The 19922-nt window shown below is 39.2% G+C and overlaps 1 protein-coding gene across 2 annotated transcripts in view; it reads left to right on the top strand.

Moving 5' to 3' along the window:
* OXSR1 (oxidative stress responsive kinase 1) overlaps positions 1 to 19922 on the top strand; it is a 101853-nt gene that overhangs the window by 48229 nt on the left and 33702 nt on the right. For both annotated transcript variants that reach the window (XM_019418714.2, XM_053903992.1), the window contains 2 exons: positions 5664 to 5719; positions 19620 to 19729. In XM_019418714.2, coding sequence (XP_019274259.1) covers positions 5664 to 5719; positions 19620 to 19729 — 166 coding nt within the window. The remainder of the gene's footprint in view (positions 1 to 5663; positions 5720 to 19619; positions 19730 to 19922) is intronic.

Here is a 19922-nt window from a genome sequence, read left to right as displayed (position 1 = left end):
TTCAGTTTAGTTCATGTTCAGCAGTGTGACAATTTCCCTTCCTAATGTATCCAGCATTTCTTTGTTTGTGTAGCAGGGGAATGGTGGGTTTTGCAGCAAAGGCCCGGGCAGTAGTGACGAAAGACTGTTTGCCATACATATTTTGCCATGTTGCTGGAATGGATTCTTTATCTTCACACTTTAAAACAGAGATTCTCGACCTTGGCTACATACTGGAATCACCTAGGAAACTTTAATAAGTACTGATTCCTGGATCCATTGCAAGAAGTCCATTCGGTTGGTCTGAGATGAGGCATTGGCATTGGGAGTTAAAAAAAATATTTTTTTAATGTTTTATTTATCTTTGAGAGAGAGAGAGAGAGAACGAGAGAGAGAGAACGAGTAGGGGAGAGGCAGAGAGAGAGGGAGACACAGAATCCGCAAAGCCGGCTCCCGGCTCTGAGCTGTCAGCGCAGATCCTGACATCCTGACTCGGGGCTCAAACTCGTGAACCACAAGCTCATGACCTGAGCCGAAGTCAGCACTTAACCGACTGAGCCACACAGGTGCCCCAGCATTGGGCCCTTTAAAAGCTCCCCAGGTGATTGTAATGTGCAGCGAAGACTGCGAACCACTGCTTAAACTTCAGCAGCAACCACTCTGAGATTTCAGCAGGCTTGGGAGAAGGCGGCCTTCCTGGGGGACAGCTGAACCTATGTAGTAGTTTTTGCCGCTTCTCATCTTTATTTTGGTCTAACCCATTTGTGGGTTAGACTGGTGGATCGGGTCAAATAATCTTCCTCCATCTTCACTGTGTTTAGAGGTTTTAACTAGGGTGAACAGGTCTCTAAATTAGACTTAAACTTTTCTCTCTGTATCGACCTGCTCCAATATTTTCCCCGTTAAAGAGGTTTGCCCCAGCAGAAATGTTGGCTAGTCAGTTTAAGATGCTTAGGGCGCCTGGGTGGCTCCGTCGGTTAAGTGTCTGACTTCGCCTCAGGTCATGATCTCATGGTTCCTGAGTTCGAGCCCCGCGTGGGGCTCCCTGCTGACAGCTCGGAGCCTGGAGCCTGCTTCGGATTCTGTGTCTCCCTCTCTCTCTTTGCCCCTCCCCTGCTCACACTCTGTTTGTCTGTCTCTCTCTCTCTCTCTCTGAAAAATAAACATTAAAAAAAAAAAGATGCTTAAAATGTAGTGTATTTTCCAGCTTTCATTTTGATTCTTTGCTTCTCTTGACCTTTTTTGAGTTTTCCACAAACTGTGCCTATTGATGAGTCATAAACATGTTTCGGGCAGTAACTTTTGCTGTCTGCTAATGAAGGAGTCAAGCATGTCTATGATATTCCTTTTAATTTTACAAGGAATTTGTCACTTTGGTGCAGTAGTGACATGTGAGAAATGGCATTAACCTGTGAAAATACTCACTGTTCTTTCTTATTTCTTTCTATGATATTCCCTTTATTTTTTTTAACATTTTTTTTTAAAGGGGGCTCCTTATGAAAAATATGATATTCCTTCTAATTTTACAAGGAATTTGTCACTTTGGTGCAATAGTGACATGTGAGAAATGGCTTTAAGCTGTGAAAAACAAAACTCACTGTTGTTTTTTATTTAAGAATGGATTGTGGATTTAACTGTTGGGCTGCTGGGTTGCTTGGATTTTGTGGCAGAGTAAGAAAGGTGGTTTTCTTAAGGCCTTTATGGATTTCCAGGTATTTAGTTACAAATCTTTTTCTTGGAAGGTCAGTTGTCCTGTTGCCCATGAGGACAGACTGGTATGTTTGTCCAGTGAGCCATTTAGCCTCATGATTTTCTCCTGCTTTTACTCCTGGAAGCTGTTCTGCAGACTGCACTTTGGTTTCAAATGGGAAGCATGGAATTGATTATCTGAGGAGCTGATCGGGAAAAGTAGTCACCCTAAGTGCAGGCTCTACTGAAAATAGATTATTGTCTCTTCACTTTCCAAAAAACAAAAACTTGTATAAAACAGTATTTGAATAGGTAGCACATGTATGTGACTTAAATATTCAAAAAAGCACAAAATGGTATATGATTAAAAAAAAAAAGTCCTGTCCTGAATCATATTGGTACTATGTACCTTGATATCATGTGATAAAAATGGCACTTCACTTCTGTGGTTTTCCTTCCAAAAATTCATAACGCCAGTCTGATCATGAGGCAAATTCCATTACAGGGGCATCCTACAAAATACTTGACCATTATTCCTCAAAGCTGTCAAGGTCATCAAAAACAAGGAAAGTCAAAGAAACTGTCATAGACAAGCAGAACCTAAGGAGACATAACTAATTTAATGTGGAATCCTGAATGGGATCCTGGGACAGAAAAGGGACATTAGGTAAAAACTTTAAAAAATCTGAGTAAGTTGTGGACTTTAATAATCATGCATCAGTACTGGTCTCATTAAATGTGGTAAAAGTACCATACTAATGTAAGACGTTAGCAATGGGGGAAACTAAGTGTAAGGCATGTGGGAATGCCTCTGCACTGTCTTCTCAATTTCTTTGTAAACCTAAAATGGTTCTAAAAAATAAAGTATTTTTTAAAAAATCTTCCTCCTTCCCTGAACCTCTGGTATCCTGGTCTAAATGGAACCATTTCTTGCCATTGTCTTGTGACTCCTTTGAGAGAGATTTTATGCCAATATAAACATATGTATATCCCTCTTTTTTTTTTTTTTTTTGCTTAAAAAAGAAGACAATGGAAACATACATACATAGTATTATTTCACTTAAGGATATATTTGGTGATGCTTCCATATTCATATGTTCATTGCTATTCTTAGTATTTCATTGTATAGATATACCACAATTTGGTCTCCCGTTGTTGGATAGTTAGGTTGTCTTGTTTGACTGCAGTGTATTACTTTATAACCCTAACGTTTGGAACAGAGTTAGGAGGTGGAAATTGGGGTTTGAGACGGTGGAAAGGAAACAGTCAAGTTTTATTTTGGTATTTAGTTGGATTTATTTATTTACTCATTTATTCATTCATTCATTTAATACTTCCACTTATCTCCAGAAGAGTATTTAAGGAAATTGTCTCCTTAGTTATTTAAATATATTCGGTGAATATCTGGGAGATGTCTCCTGTTTACTAATCATAATGCTAGTAGGTAAGTAAGTGCAGGTGATATAGAAATCTAGTAAGGTACAGGTCCAGATCTTAGCTCGTGCTGAAAGAGGCAGCCCGAAGATTATGATGACATTTCTGTAGTCTGGGCTAATGCTGTGTAACAGCCTGCTGCAAAAATACAGAGGAGGAAGTGACTAAATTATACATTTTTTGAGTTTTAGATGTCATTCCAGATGAACTCAGAAAAGGGAGTTAAAAGCTGGTGGTTGACTTGGATGGTTTTTGTCACCAAGGGAAGGGAAGGTCTTCAGTTTTCTCCTATTCATAGTATCTGGAGTCAGAGACTTTATGTTTGTAGACTTAGCTGGGCTCTACTCTGGGTCAGCTCTGGGAGAAGGCTGTGTAAATTGCTTGTAGAGTAGTCTTAGCTGGAGTCTAAGTCAGCTCTGGGGGAATGCCGTGTGAATTGCGTGGATGTATGAACAGTGCAGAGTACCCAGCAGCGTGATTGCCTCATGCGTCAGTACGCATTCAGGAAAAGTGTTGCATGTTGTGGTACGGTGAAGCTGATACAGTTGTGAACTTATTGTTGATTAAAAACAATTTTTTTTTAGTGTTTATTTTTGAGAGAGAGAGGGACAGAGCACGAGTGGAGGAGGAGTAGAGAGAAAGGGGGACACAGAATCCGAAGCAGGCTCCAGTCTCTGAGCTGTCACACAGAGCCCGACACGGGGCTCGAACCCACGAACCATGAGATCATGAACTGAACCGAAGTCGGATGCTTAACCAACTCAGCCACCCAGGCGCCCCTTGATTTTTTTTTTTTTTTTTTTTGAGGAATGGTTATGATCTAAAGATAAGAGATAAGACAGGAATAGGAAAAGGATGAAGTGTTGTGCTTTTCGCTGGTTCCTCTTCATGACAAAGCCTTCGTCCGTGAGCTAGCCTTGCTCTTTCTTGTCTAGCCTCAAAGACTGGCTCTCTGTATATTTATTTTTAATTACAAAATAAATACATGATCACATTTCCACAAGATATTCAACACTATTTGCCTTGATTCCAAACCCATTCCTCTCCACAGAAGGAAACATTCATTACTCTCCATTTGGAATAGATGTAAAGTGTGTGTGTGTGTGTGTGTGTGTGTATAACATTAAGGATGCCCTACAAAATGCGCTGTCCTCTCATTTGATTTGTTCATTTAGTAGTATGTGTTAGAGGGTATTTCAAGTCCAACCATGTTGATTGACCTTATTCCATTTTATGGCTGTAACAAAATTAGTTCAACCTTTCTGCTATTGTTGGCCTTCCAGGTTGTTATCACTTTTGGTTTATTATTACAAACAATGCTGCAGTGACGTCCTTGTTTGTACACGGGTGGGGGTTTCTCTGGGTTATCAACAAGTGGATTTGCTACTACTCAGGATTTGAGGATTTTAAATTTTGCCAGATATTGCTAACACATTGTGGTATGAGAAAAACAAGTTGTAGCTTTGAATGGATAGCGTAGTATCATTTATGTTGGAAGAAGAGCCGAGGTACGTCACAGGAACATATTGTATTGACTAGACTGGTAATAGTTGAAAACTGTGAAGAAAGTTCTAGACTTGAGAATGGTGGGTAGAGGGACTTTGGGCTCTTCGGTGATATTTTGTTTTTAGAATAAGAATGTGTGCATGTGTACTGTTTGAGTTACAAATAGTTACCGATTAAAACTATAAAGATGTTTGAATGATTAATACCTATCTTTATGTCTCAGGCGTAGGATAGTCCCTGTTTTTAACCACATACTGACCATTTACAATTTTTGAGAGGTGCCTCAGATGGCTCAGTCGGTTAAATGTTTGACTCTTGATTTCAGCTCAGGTCATGATCCTAGGGATCGAGCCCCTTACCGAGCTCTTGTGCTGAGCATGGAGCCTGTTTGAGATTCTCTCTCTGTCCCTCTACCCTGCTTGTGCACTCACTCTCTCAAAAAATAAAACATAAAAAAATAAAAATTTTGACCATGTATTATGTTGTGGAAAAAAATCATTATATTTTAGGGTGCCTGGGTGGCTCAGTGGTTGTGTCCAACTCTTGGTTTCGGCTCAGGTCATTATCTCAGGTTTTGTGAGTTTGAGCCCTGCATCGGGCTCTGCACTGACAGTGACTTCCGCTGACTTGGAATTCTCTCTCCCCCCTCTCTGTCTGCCCCTACCCTGCTCATGTTCGCTCTCTCTCAAAATGAATGAACTGAAAAAAATGTTCTTTTAATCAATATATTTCAAAAAGTAGAATTAGGTGACAGTAGGTGAGGGTTGCATTCTTTGGCCACTGTTGTTCCAAACAAGTATTTAATCGTGTTGGGTCTTCTAGATTTTATAGTAAAAAGTTATTTGTTATTGTAGCTTTCTTTGTAATATTTAGATTCTGGTACAAGTGACTAAAATTTTAAAAATCGTTTACTATTGGCCTTAACACCCTTTAATGTAAAATAGAGAATTTACTGCCAGTGTTGTGTGAATACAGTAAACAATTGCTTAAATTATGTGACTCCAAAGAATAGGTGTTTTTTAATATGTAACTTTTTAATTTTTTTTTCCTTAAAGAGATGTGAAAGCTGGAAATATTCTTCTTGGAGAAGATGGCTCAGTACAGATTGCAGGTAATGATTAGTTTTTCTTTTAATTTTGATTTAATGGTCAGTAGAACCACCTTACTTATCTTGGATGTTTTCAGAGCCAGTTTTCTCTTCTGTTTCCTCGACTGTCCCTAGTCAAGCAGCCTATGTTGTCGATCCCTGCTTACTCTCAAGATACCCTCCACCACTCATCCTGCAGTTTTGATCTTAGACATTTTTTGTCCATTATTCATTACCTTCCAGTTATCACTCCTTACCCGCAGAGAGTCATCTTTGATGGGTTCTCCCAGCATCCTGTGCTTTCCTTTGAGGGAGAGGTAGTCAAGAGACCTCACTGTTTGTGAACTGATGTGCTATAGAGAAGTGATACAGTGCTGCTTCTGTCCTGGGGCGATTGGGGTGTTTGCCAGTTAAGAAGAGGAATCTGAGAGGTGAAAGTGCCCTTTTGGCAAATTCAGGGCTGAAGAGATAAGAGTTGGAGTCTAGGACCTGCCATCCTGGTAAAATACCCCTCCAGAGTGGCTGTACCGTGGGATCGTCAAGCAAGCCGCTTATCGGGGTGTCCCACACTGCTGGGACAGTCAGGTGTTTGGCAGGAGAAAGATAATCACCCAGACCATAAATCATTTCTTCACCCTTAGAAGGTAATTTAAGGGGCACCTGAGGGGCTCAGTCGGTTGAGTGTCCGACTTCAGCTCAGGTCATGATCTCACAGTCTGTCCGTGAGTTCAAGCCCTGCATCGGGCTCTGCTGAGAGCGCAGAGCCTGGAGCCCACTTCGGATTCCGTATCTCCCCCTCTCTCTGCCCCTCCCCTGCTCATGCTCTGTCTTTCTCTGTCTCAAAAATAAATAAAAACATTAAAAAAAAAAAAAAAGATAATTTAAGTGCACATCTTCCTTCATGTCCCAACCTAAGGAAATATTTTAACCAAGCCACATAACATAAAAGAAAAGATTGATAAATTTGACTCCTTTAAAAATTCCCAGCTTCTCTTTATTGAAAGAAGAACAAATGGTTTATCATCATTAATAAACAAAAAGGCAAACCACAGAGTAGAAAAGATATTCGCAGCATGAATAACTGACAGAGGGCTTAAATTTAGAATACAGAAAGAACTCATTAAGAAAAAAAATCAGATAAAAAATGGGCAGAAGATTCCCAAATGAAGACATCAAAACATAAATGTAATAAAAGGTTTCAGGCTCACTAGTAATCAGGTAAATGCCTAGCACAGGCGTACTTGGAGATACTGTGGGTTTACTTCCAGACCACCACAATAAAGCAAATATTGCAAAATGGCAAGTCAAATGAATTTGTTGGTTTCCCAGAGTGTATGAAAGTTATGTTTACACTGTATTATAGTCTATTAAGTGGGCAATACAGTATTTCTGAAAAAACAATGTGCATACCTTAATTAGAAATACTTCATTGCTAAAACATGCTAACCATCCTTTGAGCTTTCAGTGAGTCATAAAGTTTTTGCTGGCGGAGCGTCTGGCCTCCATGTCGATGGTTGCTGACTGATCAAGGTGGTGGCTGCAGAAGGCTGGGGTGGCTGTAGCAGGGTCTTAAAAATAAGGCAACAATAACATCTGCCACAATGCACTCTTCTTTTCACAAACGATTTCTCTGTAGTATGCGATGCTGCTTTACCCACAGAAGAACTTCTTTCAGAGTTGGAGTCAGTCCTCTCAAACCTTGCTGCTGGGAAGTTAACGTGATATTCTAAATCCTTTGTTGTCATTTCAACAATCTTCACGGCACCTTTACCAGGAATAGATTCCATCTCAAGAAACCGTTTTCTTTGCTCGTCCATAAGAAGCAGTCCCTCACTGTTCAGGTTTTATCGTGAGATTACAGTAATTCATCACATCTTCAGACTCCACTTTTAAGTCTAGTTCTCTGGCTGTTTCCATCACGTCTGTAGGTACATCTTCCACTGAAGTCTTGAACCCCTCAAAGTCATCCATGAGTGTTGGAATCAACTTCTTCCAAATTCCTGTTCATGTTGACATTTTCACATCTTCCCACGAATCACAGATGTTCTTAATGGCATCTAGAATGGTGAATTCTTTCCAGAAGGTTTTCAGTTTACTTTGCCCAGATCCCAGTAGAGGAATCCCTAGCCTTATACAATGTGTTCGTTAAATAATAAGACTTAAAGTCAGAATTAACTCCTTGATCCACGGGCTGCAGAATGGGTGTTGTGTTAGCAGGCACGAAAACAGTATTAATCTCGCTGTACGACTCCATCGCAGCTCTTGGGTGACCAGGTACGTTGTCGGTAAGCAGTACTGTTTTGAATGGCATCTTGTTTTCTGAGCAGTAGGTCTCAACAGTGGGCTTCAAATATTTAGTAAGCCATGTTGTAAGCAGATGTGCTGTCATCCACGCTTTGTTATTCTGTTCCAGCAAGGAAGGGTAGATTTAGCATCATTCTTAAGGGCCCTAGCAATTTTGGACTGGTAAATAAACATTGGTTTCAACTTAAAGTCACCAGCTGCATTGGCCCCTAACGAGAGTTAGCCTGTCCTTGGAGACCTTGAAGCCAGGCATTGAGTTGGTTCTAGCTAAAAAGTCCTAGGTGGCGTCGTCTTCCACGGGAAGGCTGTCTGGTCCGCATCGAAGATCTGTTGTTCAGGGTAGCCGCCTTTGTGAATTAACCTGCCTAGATCTTCTGGTGACTCGTTACAGCTGCTGCACCTTGCACTTGTATGTCCTAGAGACGGCTTCCTCCCTTAAGCCAACCTCGGCTGGCTTCCGACTTCTCTCTGCAGCTTCCTCACCCCTCTCTCCTTCCTAGAGTTGAAGAGAGTTAAGGCCTTGCTCCGGATGAGGCTTTGGTGTCAGGGAAGTTGTGGCTGGTTTGATTTTCTAGCCAGAGCACTAAAACTTTCTCCATGTCAGCAATAATTTCCTTCATGAATTTTTCCTTTTCACTCACATCTTGGCTAACTGATGCAAAGAGGCCTAGCTTTTTGCCCATTTGGGCTTTCAACATGCCTTCCTTACTAAGCTTCATCATTTCTAGTTTTTGATTGATTTAAAGTGAGAGACTGTGTGACTCTTCCTTTCACGTGAACACTTAGAGGCCCTTGTAGGGTTATTAATTGGCCTGATTGAAATATTGTTGTGCCTCAGGGAACAGGGAGGCCTGAGAGGAGAGGGAGAGAGATGGGGGAATGGCTGGTCAATGGAGCAGTCCGAACATACCCAACATGTATTGATTAAGTTCACCACCTTTTAAGGGCCTGGTTTGTGGCACCCCAACAATTGTAATCGTAACACCAAAAAATCACTAATCACAGATCACCAGAGCAAATGCAGTGATGAATGAAAAACTTTGAAATATTGCAAGAATTATCAAAATGTGACACAGAGACCAGAAGTTAGCAAGTGTTAGAAAAATGGTGCCCATAGACTTGCTGCGTGCAGCGTTGCCATAGACCTTCATCTAACAAACACAGTATCTGTGAAACATAGTACAGAGAAGCATTAAATAATAAGGTATGCCTGTCAGATGGTATTGGGATACCAAGTTATACTAGATGACCTGGCAAAAACATCTGACAGCACAGTGGTTAGTATCAGTGTAAAGCAAGGGAAAAAATCTCATATTCCAATAGTGGGAGAATAAATTAGTTCAAATACGCATACCCTAAAACTTTGGCTTCTGGATGTATGGCGTGGAGAAGATTATGCTTACGTGTGGCACAGTGTTCAAGAGCATGGAAAGTTTGAGACAGTCCCAGTGCCCTTCGTTAGTAGAACAGAGAAATAAATTATGGTTAACTTGTACGTTGGAATACTGTATAGTGATGAATATGGATAGAATTACAACTGCATTTGAAAGCATTAATGATAAAAAGATAAGGTGAAAGAAAACAGTTGAAATAGAATATATGGCATGTGATTTCATTTATATAGGTTCAAAACCAGGCACAGTTATGCTGTGTTGTTCAGAGAGGCAAAACCAAGTGGTCAAAAACTAAAGAAGAGTGGATTCTGGGAAGGTGGTGGAATGGGAAACACCAGGAATCTCTCCACACCTAGGCACAAACTGAACCAGCAGAGTCTGTCTGATGTAACTACTGTCTTTTATAATTCTGCAGTTCCTTGGAAGGCATGCAAGCTCTAGGGGAAGGCTTGGAAGGTAAATTGCGGTTAATTTCAGTCCATTCCTATCCCCTACCCATCGGCCTCCTGGCAGGCAACTGCACACATGTTTTCGGAGCAACTGGCAGACAGCTTGTGTGACCCACAGTGGGCACAATGGACCCTGTCTTCTAAATATCATGGATCTGTGTTCTGATCACGGATTGCTGCCTCTGCTCACAGTGCTGCAGATAAAGAGGCAGACAGCCATTGTTGTGGCACTCTCTCCCCTCTAAGTGACTTCCAGAGGACTTTAAGGGCCAGCATCTTTTTTCCTTGCCTTCTGTTTTCTCGTCTTCCCATTTTTGGAGCCAGACATTAAAAAACAGTTACATTTATGAGGAAAATTGGAAAATGACTGCACATTCCAGGAAAAGGTACAGAAAAGCCCTGAGAAGAGCTTGTTTATACTTCAGGCTGGTGCTTGACCAGAGACGGCCTATCACAGCCAAAATAAAAACAATAACCAAGAAAGCCTCAAACTTTGGGAAAGGGAGAGAATCTGATTTCCAGAATTGCCATATCATTAGATTCAAATGTCCAGTTTTTAACAAAAAAGTCACAGGGCATTCAACAAAACAGGAAAGTATAGCTCATTCAAAGGAAATAAAATAACAGTAACCGTCTCTGAAAAAGACCTGACAGCAGATCTGCCAGACAAAGAAAACTAAAGGAAGATGTGGACAAACTCAAGACTACAATGTGTGAACAAAAATGGAATTAGGAATAAGGAGAGAGAACCTAAAAACAAAAAGGAAATTCTGGAGCTGAAAAGTACAATAACTTGTATTACAAAATGGAAAACTCACTAGAAGGATTCAAATGCAAATGCAGATTTGAGCTGGCTGAAAAAAGAATCGATGAATTTGAAGGTAGGAAAATGGAAAGTATGGTCTGAGAAACAGAAGGGACAAAGATTGGAGAAAAGTGAACAGAGCTCAAAGGATCTGTTGGACATCATCAAGTAGACCAATACACATGTGGGAAGTCCTAGAAGGAGGAGAGAGAAATGAGCGGAGAGAATATTTGAATAAATAAGTGCTGAAAACTTTCCAAACTTGATGGAAAACATGGATATAAACATCCAAGAAGCTCGGTGATCTCCAAGTCGGATGAACTCTAAGAGGCCTACACAGAGACACCGGATAATCAAACTTCTAAAAGCTAAAGACAAAGAATCTTGAAAGCAGGAAGATAGAAATGACTCCTCATAATCAAGGGATCCTCAATAAGGCAGTTAGCAGATTTCTCATCAGAAACCTTGGAAGCCAGAAGGCAGTGGGCCAGTGAATTCAAAGTGGTAAAAAAAAAAAAAAAAAAAAAAAAATTGTCAATCAAGAATTCTATATCTGGTAAAATCCTCCTTAAAAGTGAGGAATAAATCGAGACATTTCCAGATAAACAGAAGCTGAGGAACTTTGTTTCTGATAGATCTGCTGGCAAGAAATGATCACAGGAGTCCCACAAGGTGGAATGAAAGGACACTAGACAGTAACTTGATGCAGGATGAAGAAATAAAGATCTCATAAAGGTAAATACACGGGCAACTATAAAAGCTAGTATTATTGTAACGGTGGATTGTGACTTCACTTTTTGTTTTGTACATGAATACATTACTAAAAACAGTGGTCTCAAAGTCATTACTGTTAACTGGTTTGTGATTCCAAAACATATTTTCTGCTTAAGAGACCAATATATTTAGAAGAATTATCATTTCATATTTGAACACTGTGTATTAAGTTATAATTTTGTGATAACAACCAACAGGGGCATAGTGCTATAAAGGAGAAGAGATTTTGTATTATTGTAGTTACCCTGGTATAAATTCAAGATTTTAAAAAAACTTTTTTTTTTTTAATTAAGTAATCGCGATGCCCACCATGAGGCTTGAACTCACTACCACTTGATTTTGATCAAGAGTTGCATGCTCTACTGACTGAGCCATCCATGCACCTCTACACTGGTATAAATTCAGATTCAAGTGTTACAACTTTAGAATGTTAAATGTAATCTCTGTGGTAACCAAAAAATAAAAAAACCGGTTATAGAATATAAACACAAGGAAATGAGAAAAAAATTAAGCCTTTCACAACAAAAAGTAACTAAAGTAATGTGGGAAATGAGGGACAACACTAGAAGACATGGAAAACAACACAATGACAGAAGTTAGTGCTTCCTCATCAGTACTTGCTTCAAATGTAAGTTGATTACTCTCCAATCAAAGGACAGATTGGCAGAACAGATTAAACAAAATACTTAATCCAGTTATATGCTCTCTGTAAGGGACTAATTTTAGATCTCAGACACAAATACATTGAAAGTGAAAGGATGGATGGAGTGCCTGGGTGGCTCAGGTTGAGCATCCAACTTTGGCTCAGGTCATGGTCTCACAGTTTGTAAGTTTAAGCCCCACGTCAGACTCTGTGCTGACAGCTCAGAGCCTGGAGCCTACTTCGGATACTGTATCTCCCTCTCTATCTGCGCCTTCCCTGCCCACAGTCTGTCTGTCTGTCTGTCTGTCTGTCTGTCTCTCTCTCTCTCTCTCTCTCTCTTTCTCAGAAAAAAAAAAATACAAAAAAAAAAAAAAAAAGAAAGTGAAAGGATGTAAAAAAGATACTCCATGCAAATAGTAACCAAAAGGGAGCAGAGGTGGCTATTCTAATATCAGAGAAAATAAACTTTAAATGAAAAAAGTTTACCAAACAGGGGCACCGGGGTGGCTCCGTTGGTTAAGCAGCTGACTTCAGGTCAGGTCATGAGCTCAGTTTGTGAGTTCAAGCCCTGTGTCGGGCTTTTTGCTGACAGCTCACAGCCTGGAGCCGGTTTTGGATTCTGTGTCTCCCTCTTTGTCTACCCATCCCCCGCTCACGCTCTGTCTCTCCTTCAAAAACAAACAAACATTTTTAAAAATTAAAAAAAAAAAAAAAAAACAAATCAGGACATTACCCATTAACAAAAGGTTCAATGCCGCAAAAAGATATAACAATTATAAATATTTATATACATAATAACATAGCTAGCAAAATATAGGAAGGAAATAGAGAGTTGAAGGGAGAAGTGGCTCCACGTTAGTAGTGGGAGACTTCAGTACTCCACAATAATGGACACAACAGACAGGAGATAAGGAAATGAAAGATTTAATACAGTACACCACCTAGAGCTAACAGACACACACACAATACAACAGGATCAGCATACATGTTCGTCTTAAGTGCACACGAGTTATTTTCTGGGGTAGACCATGTTAGGCCACATATTAAGTCCCAGTAGATTTTAGAAGATAACATACAAAATACCCTCTCTGACCCCTGTGGATAAAGTTAGAAATTAGTAGCAGAACACTAAAAGTGTCACAAATTTGTAGCAATTAAATAACACACTCAGACAACCAATGGATAAAGGAAAGCTCTGCAAGGGAAATCTAAAAATACAGATGAATGAGAGCAAAATCACTATTTATGGGACATAGCAAAACTGTTGGCTAAGGAGCAGGTTTATAGCTGTAGATACTTTATTTAAAAAATAAGATAGCAAATTAACTAGAAAAAGAAACTAAACCCAAAGCTGTAGCAGGAAGGAAATAATAAAATTTAGAGAAGAGATAAAGGAAATAGAAAATAGAAAAGCAGTAGAGAGGTGATGCTTAGGAAAGGTCACCAAAATTGATAAACCTTTAGCTCAGTGGACTAAGAAGAAATGAGAGAAGATTCAGGTTACAAAAATCACAAGTGAAGTAGATAAATCAGACAAAGTAGACTTCAGAATAAAGACTGTAATAAGAGGTAAAGAAGGGCATTACATGATGACCAAGGGTGTCAGTCCAGAAAAAAAAAAAGGATAAAACATCTGTAAAAATTATGCCCCCAATATAGAAGCATCTAATTATATAAAGTACATATTAACAAACTTAAAGGGAGAAGTAGACAGCAATATAACAAGAGTGTGGTAGGTCATCTAGACAGAAAAATCAATAAGGAGACATCAACCTTAAACGATGTTAGACTTAACATCCCAAAGCAACAGAATATTCGCTGTCCTCAAGTACACATGGAACATTTTCCAAGACAGATCATATATTAGGCCACAAAATAAGTCTTAATAAATTTAAGAGGCCTGAAATGAAATCAAGCATTTTTTTCTATCCACAGTGGTATGAAACTAGAAATTAACTATGTGAAGAAAATGGGAAAATGTAGGGCTATATGAAGATTCAGCAACATGCTTCTGAACAACCACTGGGTCAGAGAAGAAAAAAAAAATACCTTGTGGCAAATGGAAATAGAAATGTAACATATGAAATTTATTGGATACCACAAAAGCAGTTCTTTTCCCAATTCCCATCCCCCGCCCAAATCACCAATCTCTTGGTTCTGAAAACAAAAGCAGCTCTACAAGGGAAGTACATCATGGATAAATGCCTACCCCAAGAAATAAAAGTCTCAGACAACTTTATACCTCAAGGAACTGGAAAAAAGAAGAACAAATGAGACCTATTTAGCAGAAGGAAGGAAATAACAGACTAGGACAGAAATAAATGAAATAGAGACTACAATAACAATAGAAAAGATCATTGAAACCAAGAGTTAGTTCTTTGAAAAGATAAAATTGACAAACCTTTAGCTAGATTCACCTAGAAAAAGAGGATTCAAGGAAATGAAAAAAAAAAAAGTTAGAAATAGAAGGGATCATGAGAAACTACTATGAACAATTATATGCTAGCAAATTGGGCAATTTAGAAGAAATGGATATGTTTCTGGAAACATACAACCTACCAAGACTGAATCATGAGATAGAAAACCTAAACAGAACAGTTGCTAGTAAAATGGTTGAATCAGTAATCAAAAACCTCCCAACCCTCCAGTACCATTCAGCTTCGCTAGTGAATTCTACCAGACTTTGAAAGAAGAATTAATACCAATCCTTCTCAAACTCTTTCAAAAAACATAGAAGAGGTGGGAAACATTAAACATACTTTATGAAGGCAGCATTACCCTGATACCAAAACCAGACAAGAATGCCACAAGAAAATTATAGGCTAATATTCTAGTGGGCATAGATGCAAAAATCTTCAACAAATATCAGTATACTCAGTTCAGCAATACATTATTAAAAGGACCATACACCCTGATGAAGTGGGTCTTATTCCAGAAATGCAAGGTTCGTTCAACATCTGCAAATTAGTCAATGTGATATACCACATTAACCAAATGTAGGATAAAAATTGTATCAGATCAACATGTGGAAAAAACATTTGGCAAAATTCAACATCCATTTATAATTCTCAATGAAGCCAGTATAGGGGGGGAGCATACCTCAACATAATAAAGGCCATATATGACAAGCCCACAGCTAATGTTACACCCAGTAGCAAAAAGCTGAAAGCATTTCCTATAAGATCACAAACAAGGAAAAGATGCCTACTCTCACCATTTTTATTCAATGTAGTTGGAAGTACTAGCCAGAGCAATTAGGCAAGATAAAGAAATTAAAGTCATCCAAATTAGAAAGCAAGAAGTAAAACTGTCACCATTTGCAGTTGGCTTGATATTGAACATAGAAAACCCTGAAGACTCCCATCAGAAAACTGTTACAATATTCAAATTTAGTAAAGTTGCAAAGTACAAAATCAGTACACGCAAATCTGTTGCATTTCTGTATGTTAGTAATGAACTATCAGAGAAATTAAAACAATCCTATTTACAGTTGCATCACAATAAGTAAAATATCTAGTAATAAATTTAATCAAAGAGGTGAAAGACCAGTCAGTATATGGAGAATTACAAGACATTAAAGAAAGAAGCTGAAGACATAGATATTCTTTGCCTATGAATTGGAAGAAATCATATTGTTAAGATGTACTACCCAAAATAATATACAGATTCAGTGTAACCCCTATCGAAATTATAATGTCATTTTTCAGAGAAATAGAGCAAACAATCCTAAAATTTGTATGAATCATAAAAGACTTTGAATAGCCAAAGCAGTCTTAAGAAAGAACAAAGCTGGAGGCATCATGCTCCCTGATTTCAAAGTATAGTATGAAGCTACATTAATTAAAACAGTATGATATTTGCATAAAAACAGACATATAGATTAATGGTACAGAAAAGAAAGCCCAGAAATAAACCCATACATACATAGGCAATTAATTTTATCATAAAGGAGTTAAGAGTGTACAAGGGGGAAAGGATAGTCTCTTCAATAAATGGTGTTGAGAAAATTAAACAGCCACAAGTAAAAGAATGAAGCTAGAACACCATCTTACATCATATGCAAAAATTAACTCCAGTTGAACTAAAGAATGAATGTAAGGCATGAAACCATAAAATACCTAAGAGAAAGCATGGATGGCAAGCCTCTTGATACAGGTCTTGGTGATTTTTTGAATCTGATGCCAAAAGCAAAAGCAGCTAAGGCACAAAATGAACAAATAGGAATATCAAACAAAAAATGTGCACAGCAGGGCGCATGGTGGCTCAGTCAGTGAAGCATCCCAACTTTCAGCTCAGGTCATGATCTCATGGTTCATGGGTTCAAGTTCTGCATCGGTGTCTCTGCAGTCAGCACACCCTGCTTCAGATCCCCTGTACTCCCCCTCTTTGTCCCTCCCTCCCTCCCTCCTTCCCTCCCTTTCTCTCTAAAATAAATAAACATTAAAAAAAAATCTTTTTAAATAATCTGTACAGGAATGCCTGGGTGGCTCAGTCGACTGGGCGACCAACTTCACTCAGGTCATGATCTCACAGATTGTGAGTTCGAGCTCTGCGTCAGGCTCTGTGCTGACAGCTCAGAGCCTGGAACCTGCTTCAGATTCTGTGTCTCCCTCTCAGCCCTTTCCCTGCTCACATTCTCTCTCCTTCAAAAACAAGTAAATGTTAAAAAAGATTCTTTTTAAATAAAAAAAAAAATCTACACAGCAAAGGATATCAACAAAATGAAAAGCATCCTACTGAATGGGAGAAAATATTTACAAGTCATATATCTTGTAAGGGACTAATATCCAAAATATATAAAGAACTCCTACAATTCAATATCGAAAATGAACAATCTGATTAAGAAATGGGTAGAAGATCTGAACATACATTTTCCCCAAAGAAGACATACAGTTGCCAACAGATAAATGAGTTATTAGGGAAATGCAAATCAGAACCTCACACACATCGAGATGTCTCACACCTGTTAGAATGGTTATTATCTAAAAGACTGGAAATAACAAGCACTGGCAAGGATGTGGAAAAACCAGAACCCTTACGCACTATTGGTGGGACTGTGAATTGGTGCAGCCAATGGAAAACAGTATGGAGGTTCCTCAGAAAATTTATGGTAGAACTTCTGTATGATCTAGTAATTCCACCTCTGGGTATTTATCTGAGGAAAATAAAAACACTAACTCAAAAAGAAATATACATGTTTATTGCAGCATTATTTACAATAGCGAATAATATACAACGGGGAAAAGACAGTATCTTAATTAAGTGGTATTGAGAAAATTGGACAGCCACATGCAAAAAAGTGAAGCTGGATTGGATCACTGTCTCACACCGTAGATAAAAATTAACTCAAAGTGTATCAAAGACGTGAATGTGGGGCGCCTAGGTGACTCAGTTGGTTAAGCGTCTGACTTCAGCTTGGGTCATGATCTCACATTCGTGAATTCCAGCCCAGGGTCGTGAGTTCCAGCCCCACATCGGGCTCTGTGCTGCCAGCTCAGAGCCTGGAGCCTGCTTTGGATTCTATGCCTTCCTCTCTCTCTATCCCTCCCCTGCTCACGCTGTTTCTGTCTCTCAAAAAATAAGTGTTAAAAAAAAAAAAAAAAGACTTGAATGTAAGACCTGAAATGGTAAATCTCCTAGAAGAAAACATAGATGGTAATCTCATTGATAAAGGTCTTGGAATGGATAAATTGTGGTGTATACATACAATGGAATACTATTCAGTCATAGAAAATAATGAAATTTTGCCATTTATGATAATATGGATAGACCTTGAGGGTTTTGTCGTATGTGTAATAAGTCAGACAAATAATGAAATGAAACCTAATATATGTATTAGACACAATGGGGCACCTGGGTGGCTCAGTCGGTTAAGTGTCTGACTTCGGCACAGGTCATGATCTCAGGGTTCGTGAATTCAAGCCCCGCATCCAGCTCCATGCTGACAGCTCAGAGCCTGGAGCCTGCTTCAGATTCTGTGTCTCCTTCTCTGTTTGCCTCTCCCCTGCTCGTGCTCTCTCAAAAATGAATAAACATTAAAAAAAAATTTTTATATTAGACACAAACTCATAGATAGAACAGATTGGTGGTTGCCAGAGGCAGGAATACAGGATAGGAAAAATGGTGAACTATTTTTGTTTTTAGTTTAAGTAAATTGAGTCTTTAAGAATATGGGCTTAAGTAGACATTTCTCCAAAGAAGATACGCAGATTGCTGATAAGCACATAAGGATGTTCAACGTCACTAATCATTAGGGAAATATAAATTTGAGCTACAGTGAGATCCCGTCTTGCACCCATCAGGATGGCTGCTATCAAAAAACCCCCAGGGTGCCTGGGTGGTTCAGTTGGTTAAGCGTGGACTCCTGATTTCATCCAACTCTGGAATTTGGCTCCAGAGGTCATGATCTCGTGGTCGTGAGATGGAGCCCCACATTGGGCTCTGTGCTGAGAGCACAGAGCCTACTTGGGCTTCTCTCTCCACCCCTCCCCTGCTCGTGTGCACTACCTCTCTCAATCTCTCTCTCTCTCAAAATAATTTTTAAAAAAAGAAAAAAAAAAAAAACCAACCCAAGACTAGAAAATGCAGATGATGTGGAGACATTGGAACCTTTGGCCACTGTTGGTGGTAATGTAAAATGGTACAGCTGCTGTGGAAAATAATATGGCAGTTCCTCAAAGGATGAAAAACAAAATTACCAGCGTGCCTGGGTGGCTCAGTCTGTTCGGTGTCTGTCTGTTGATTTTGGCTCAGGTCATAATCTCACAGTCCTTAGATTGAGCGTGTCGGGCTCCACACTCAGCGTGGAGCCTGCTTGGGATTAGGATTCTGTCTCTTTCTCTCCCTCTCTCTCTGCCCTTCCCCCCTCCTTGTTCTACGTACATACATTTATACATACATACATACATACATAAAATTACTGTACTGTGTAATCTAGCAGTTCCACTTCTGCGTTTAGAATCCCAAAGAACTGAGAGCAGGGACTCATATAATTATTAGGACACCTATTTTCATAGCATCATTATTCACCATGGCCAAAATGTGGAAGCAGCCCACATGTCCCTCAGCGATTGAAAGAATACACGAAATATGGTATATGCATACAGTGGGATATTATTCAGCCTATAAAGTAAGGAAATTTTGTCATATGCTACAAAATGGATGGACATTGAGGACATTATACTCAGTAAAATAACCCAGCTACAAAAGACAAATAGCGTATGATTTTATTTATTTGAGGTCCTTAAGAGTATTCAAAATCATAGAAGCCGAATGTTAGAATGATGGTTGCCCGCGGCTGGCGGGAGAAGGAGGGGTTACTGTTAATGGGTATAGACTTTTAGTCTGGAAGGACTACGCTAATAGAATGGATTGGAGCAAGGATGAAAATCTGTTGGGATGGGTCTGTGTTAAACTGTGTCTTAATCTAGTCAAGAACCTCAGTGGAAAGAAGAGAAAATGTGTTGTTTGTGGATAAGACTACAACTATATTATTTTCCTATTTACTTGTGTTAGTTGCCATATTTCTAATACCTTGCCGTTATATCTATTTCAGACTTTGGGGTTAGTGCTTTTTTAGCAACTGGTGGTGATATTACCCGAAATAAAGTGAGAAAGACCTTTGTTGGAACTCCTTGCTGGATGGCACCTGAAGTTATGGAACAGGTACTCTTTGTCTTTTAAAAATGGCTTAGGGTTTTGTTACAGAATGGAAAAAACGGAGTAGTGTTTGCTTCTGTTTGGTATACAGGTTCCCCCACTAAGGCAAAGCAGTTTGTTCCTGTGAAACCTTTGATAAGCTGAAATGGTGCAAAACGAAGGAGCAATTACCATTAATTTATCTGGAAAAATTGTTTAG

The sequence above is a fragment of the Panthera pardus genome, unplaced genomic scaffold (genome assembly GCF_024362965.1).
Source record: "Panthera pardus isolate Hobbes unplaced genomic scaffold, ASM2436296v1 HiC_scaffold_16, whole genome shotgun sequence".
Lineage (NCBI taxonomy): Eukaryota > Metazoa > Chordata > Mammalia > Carnivora > Felidae > Panthera > Panthera pardus.
The sequence above is the reverse complement of the archived record's forward strand: the minus strand, read 5'-3'. Positions and strand labels throughout refer to the sequence as shown.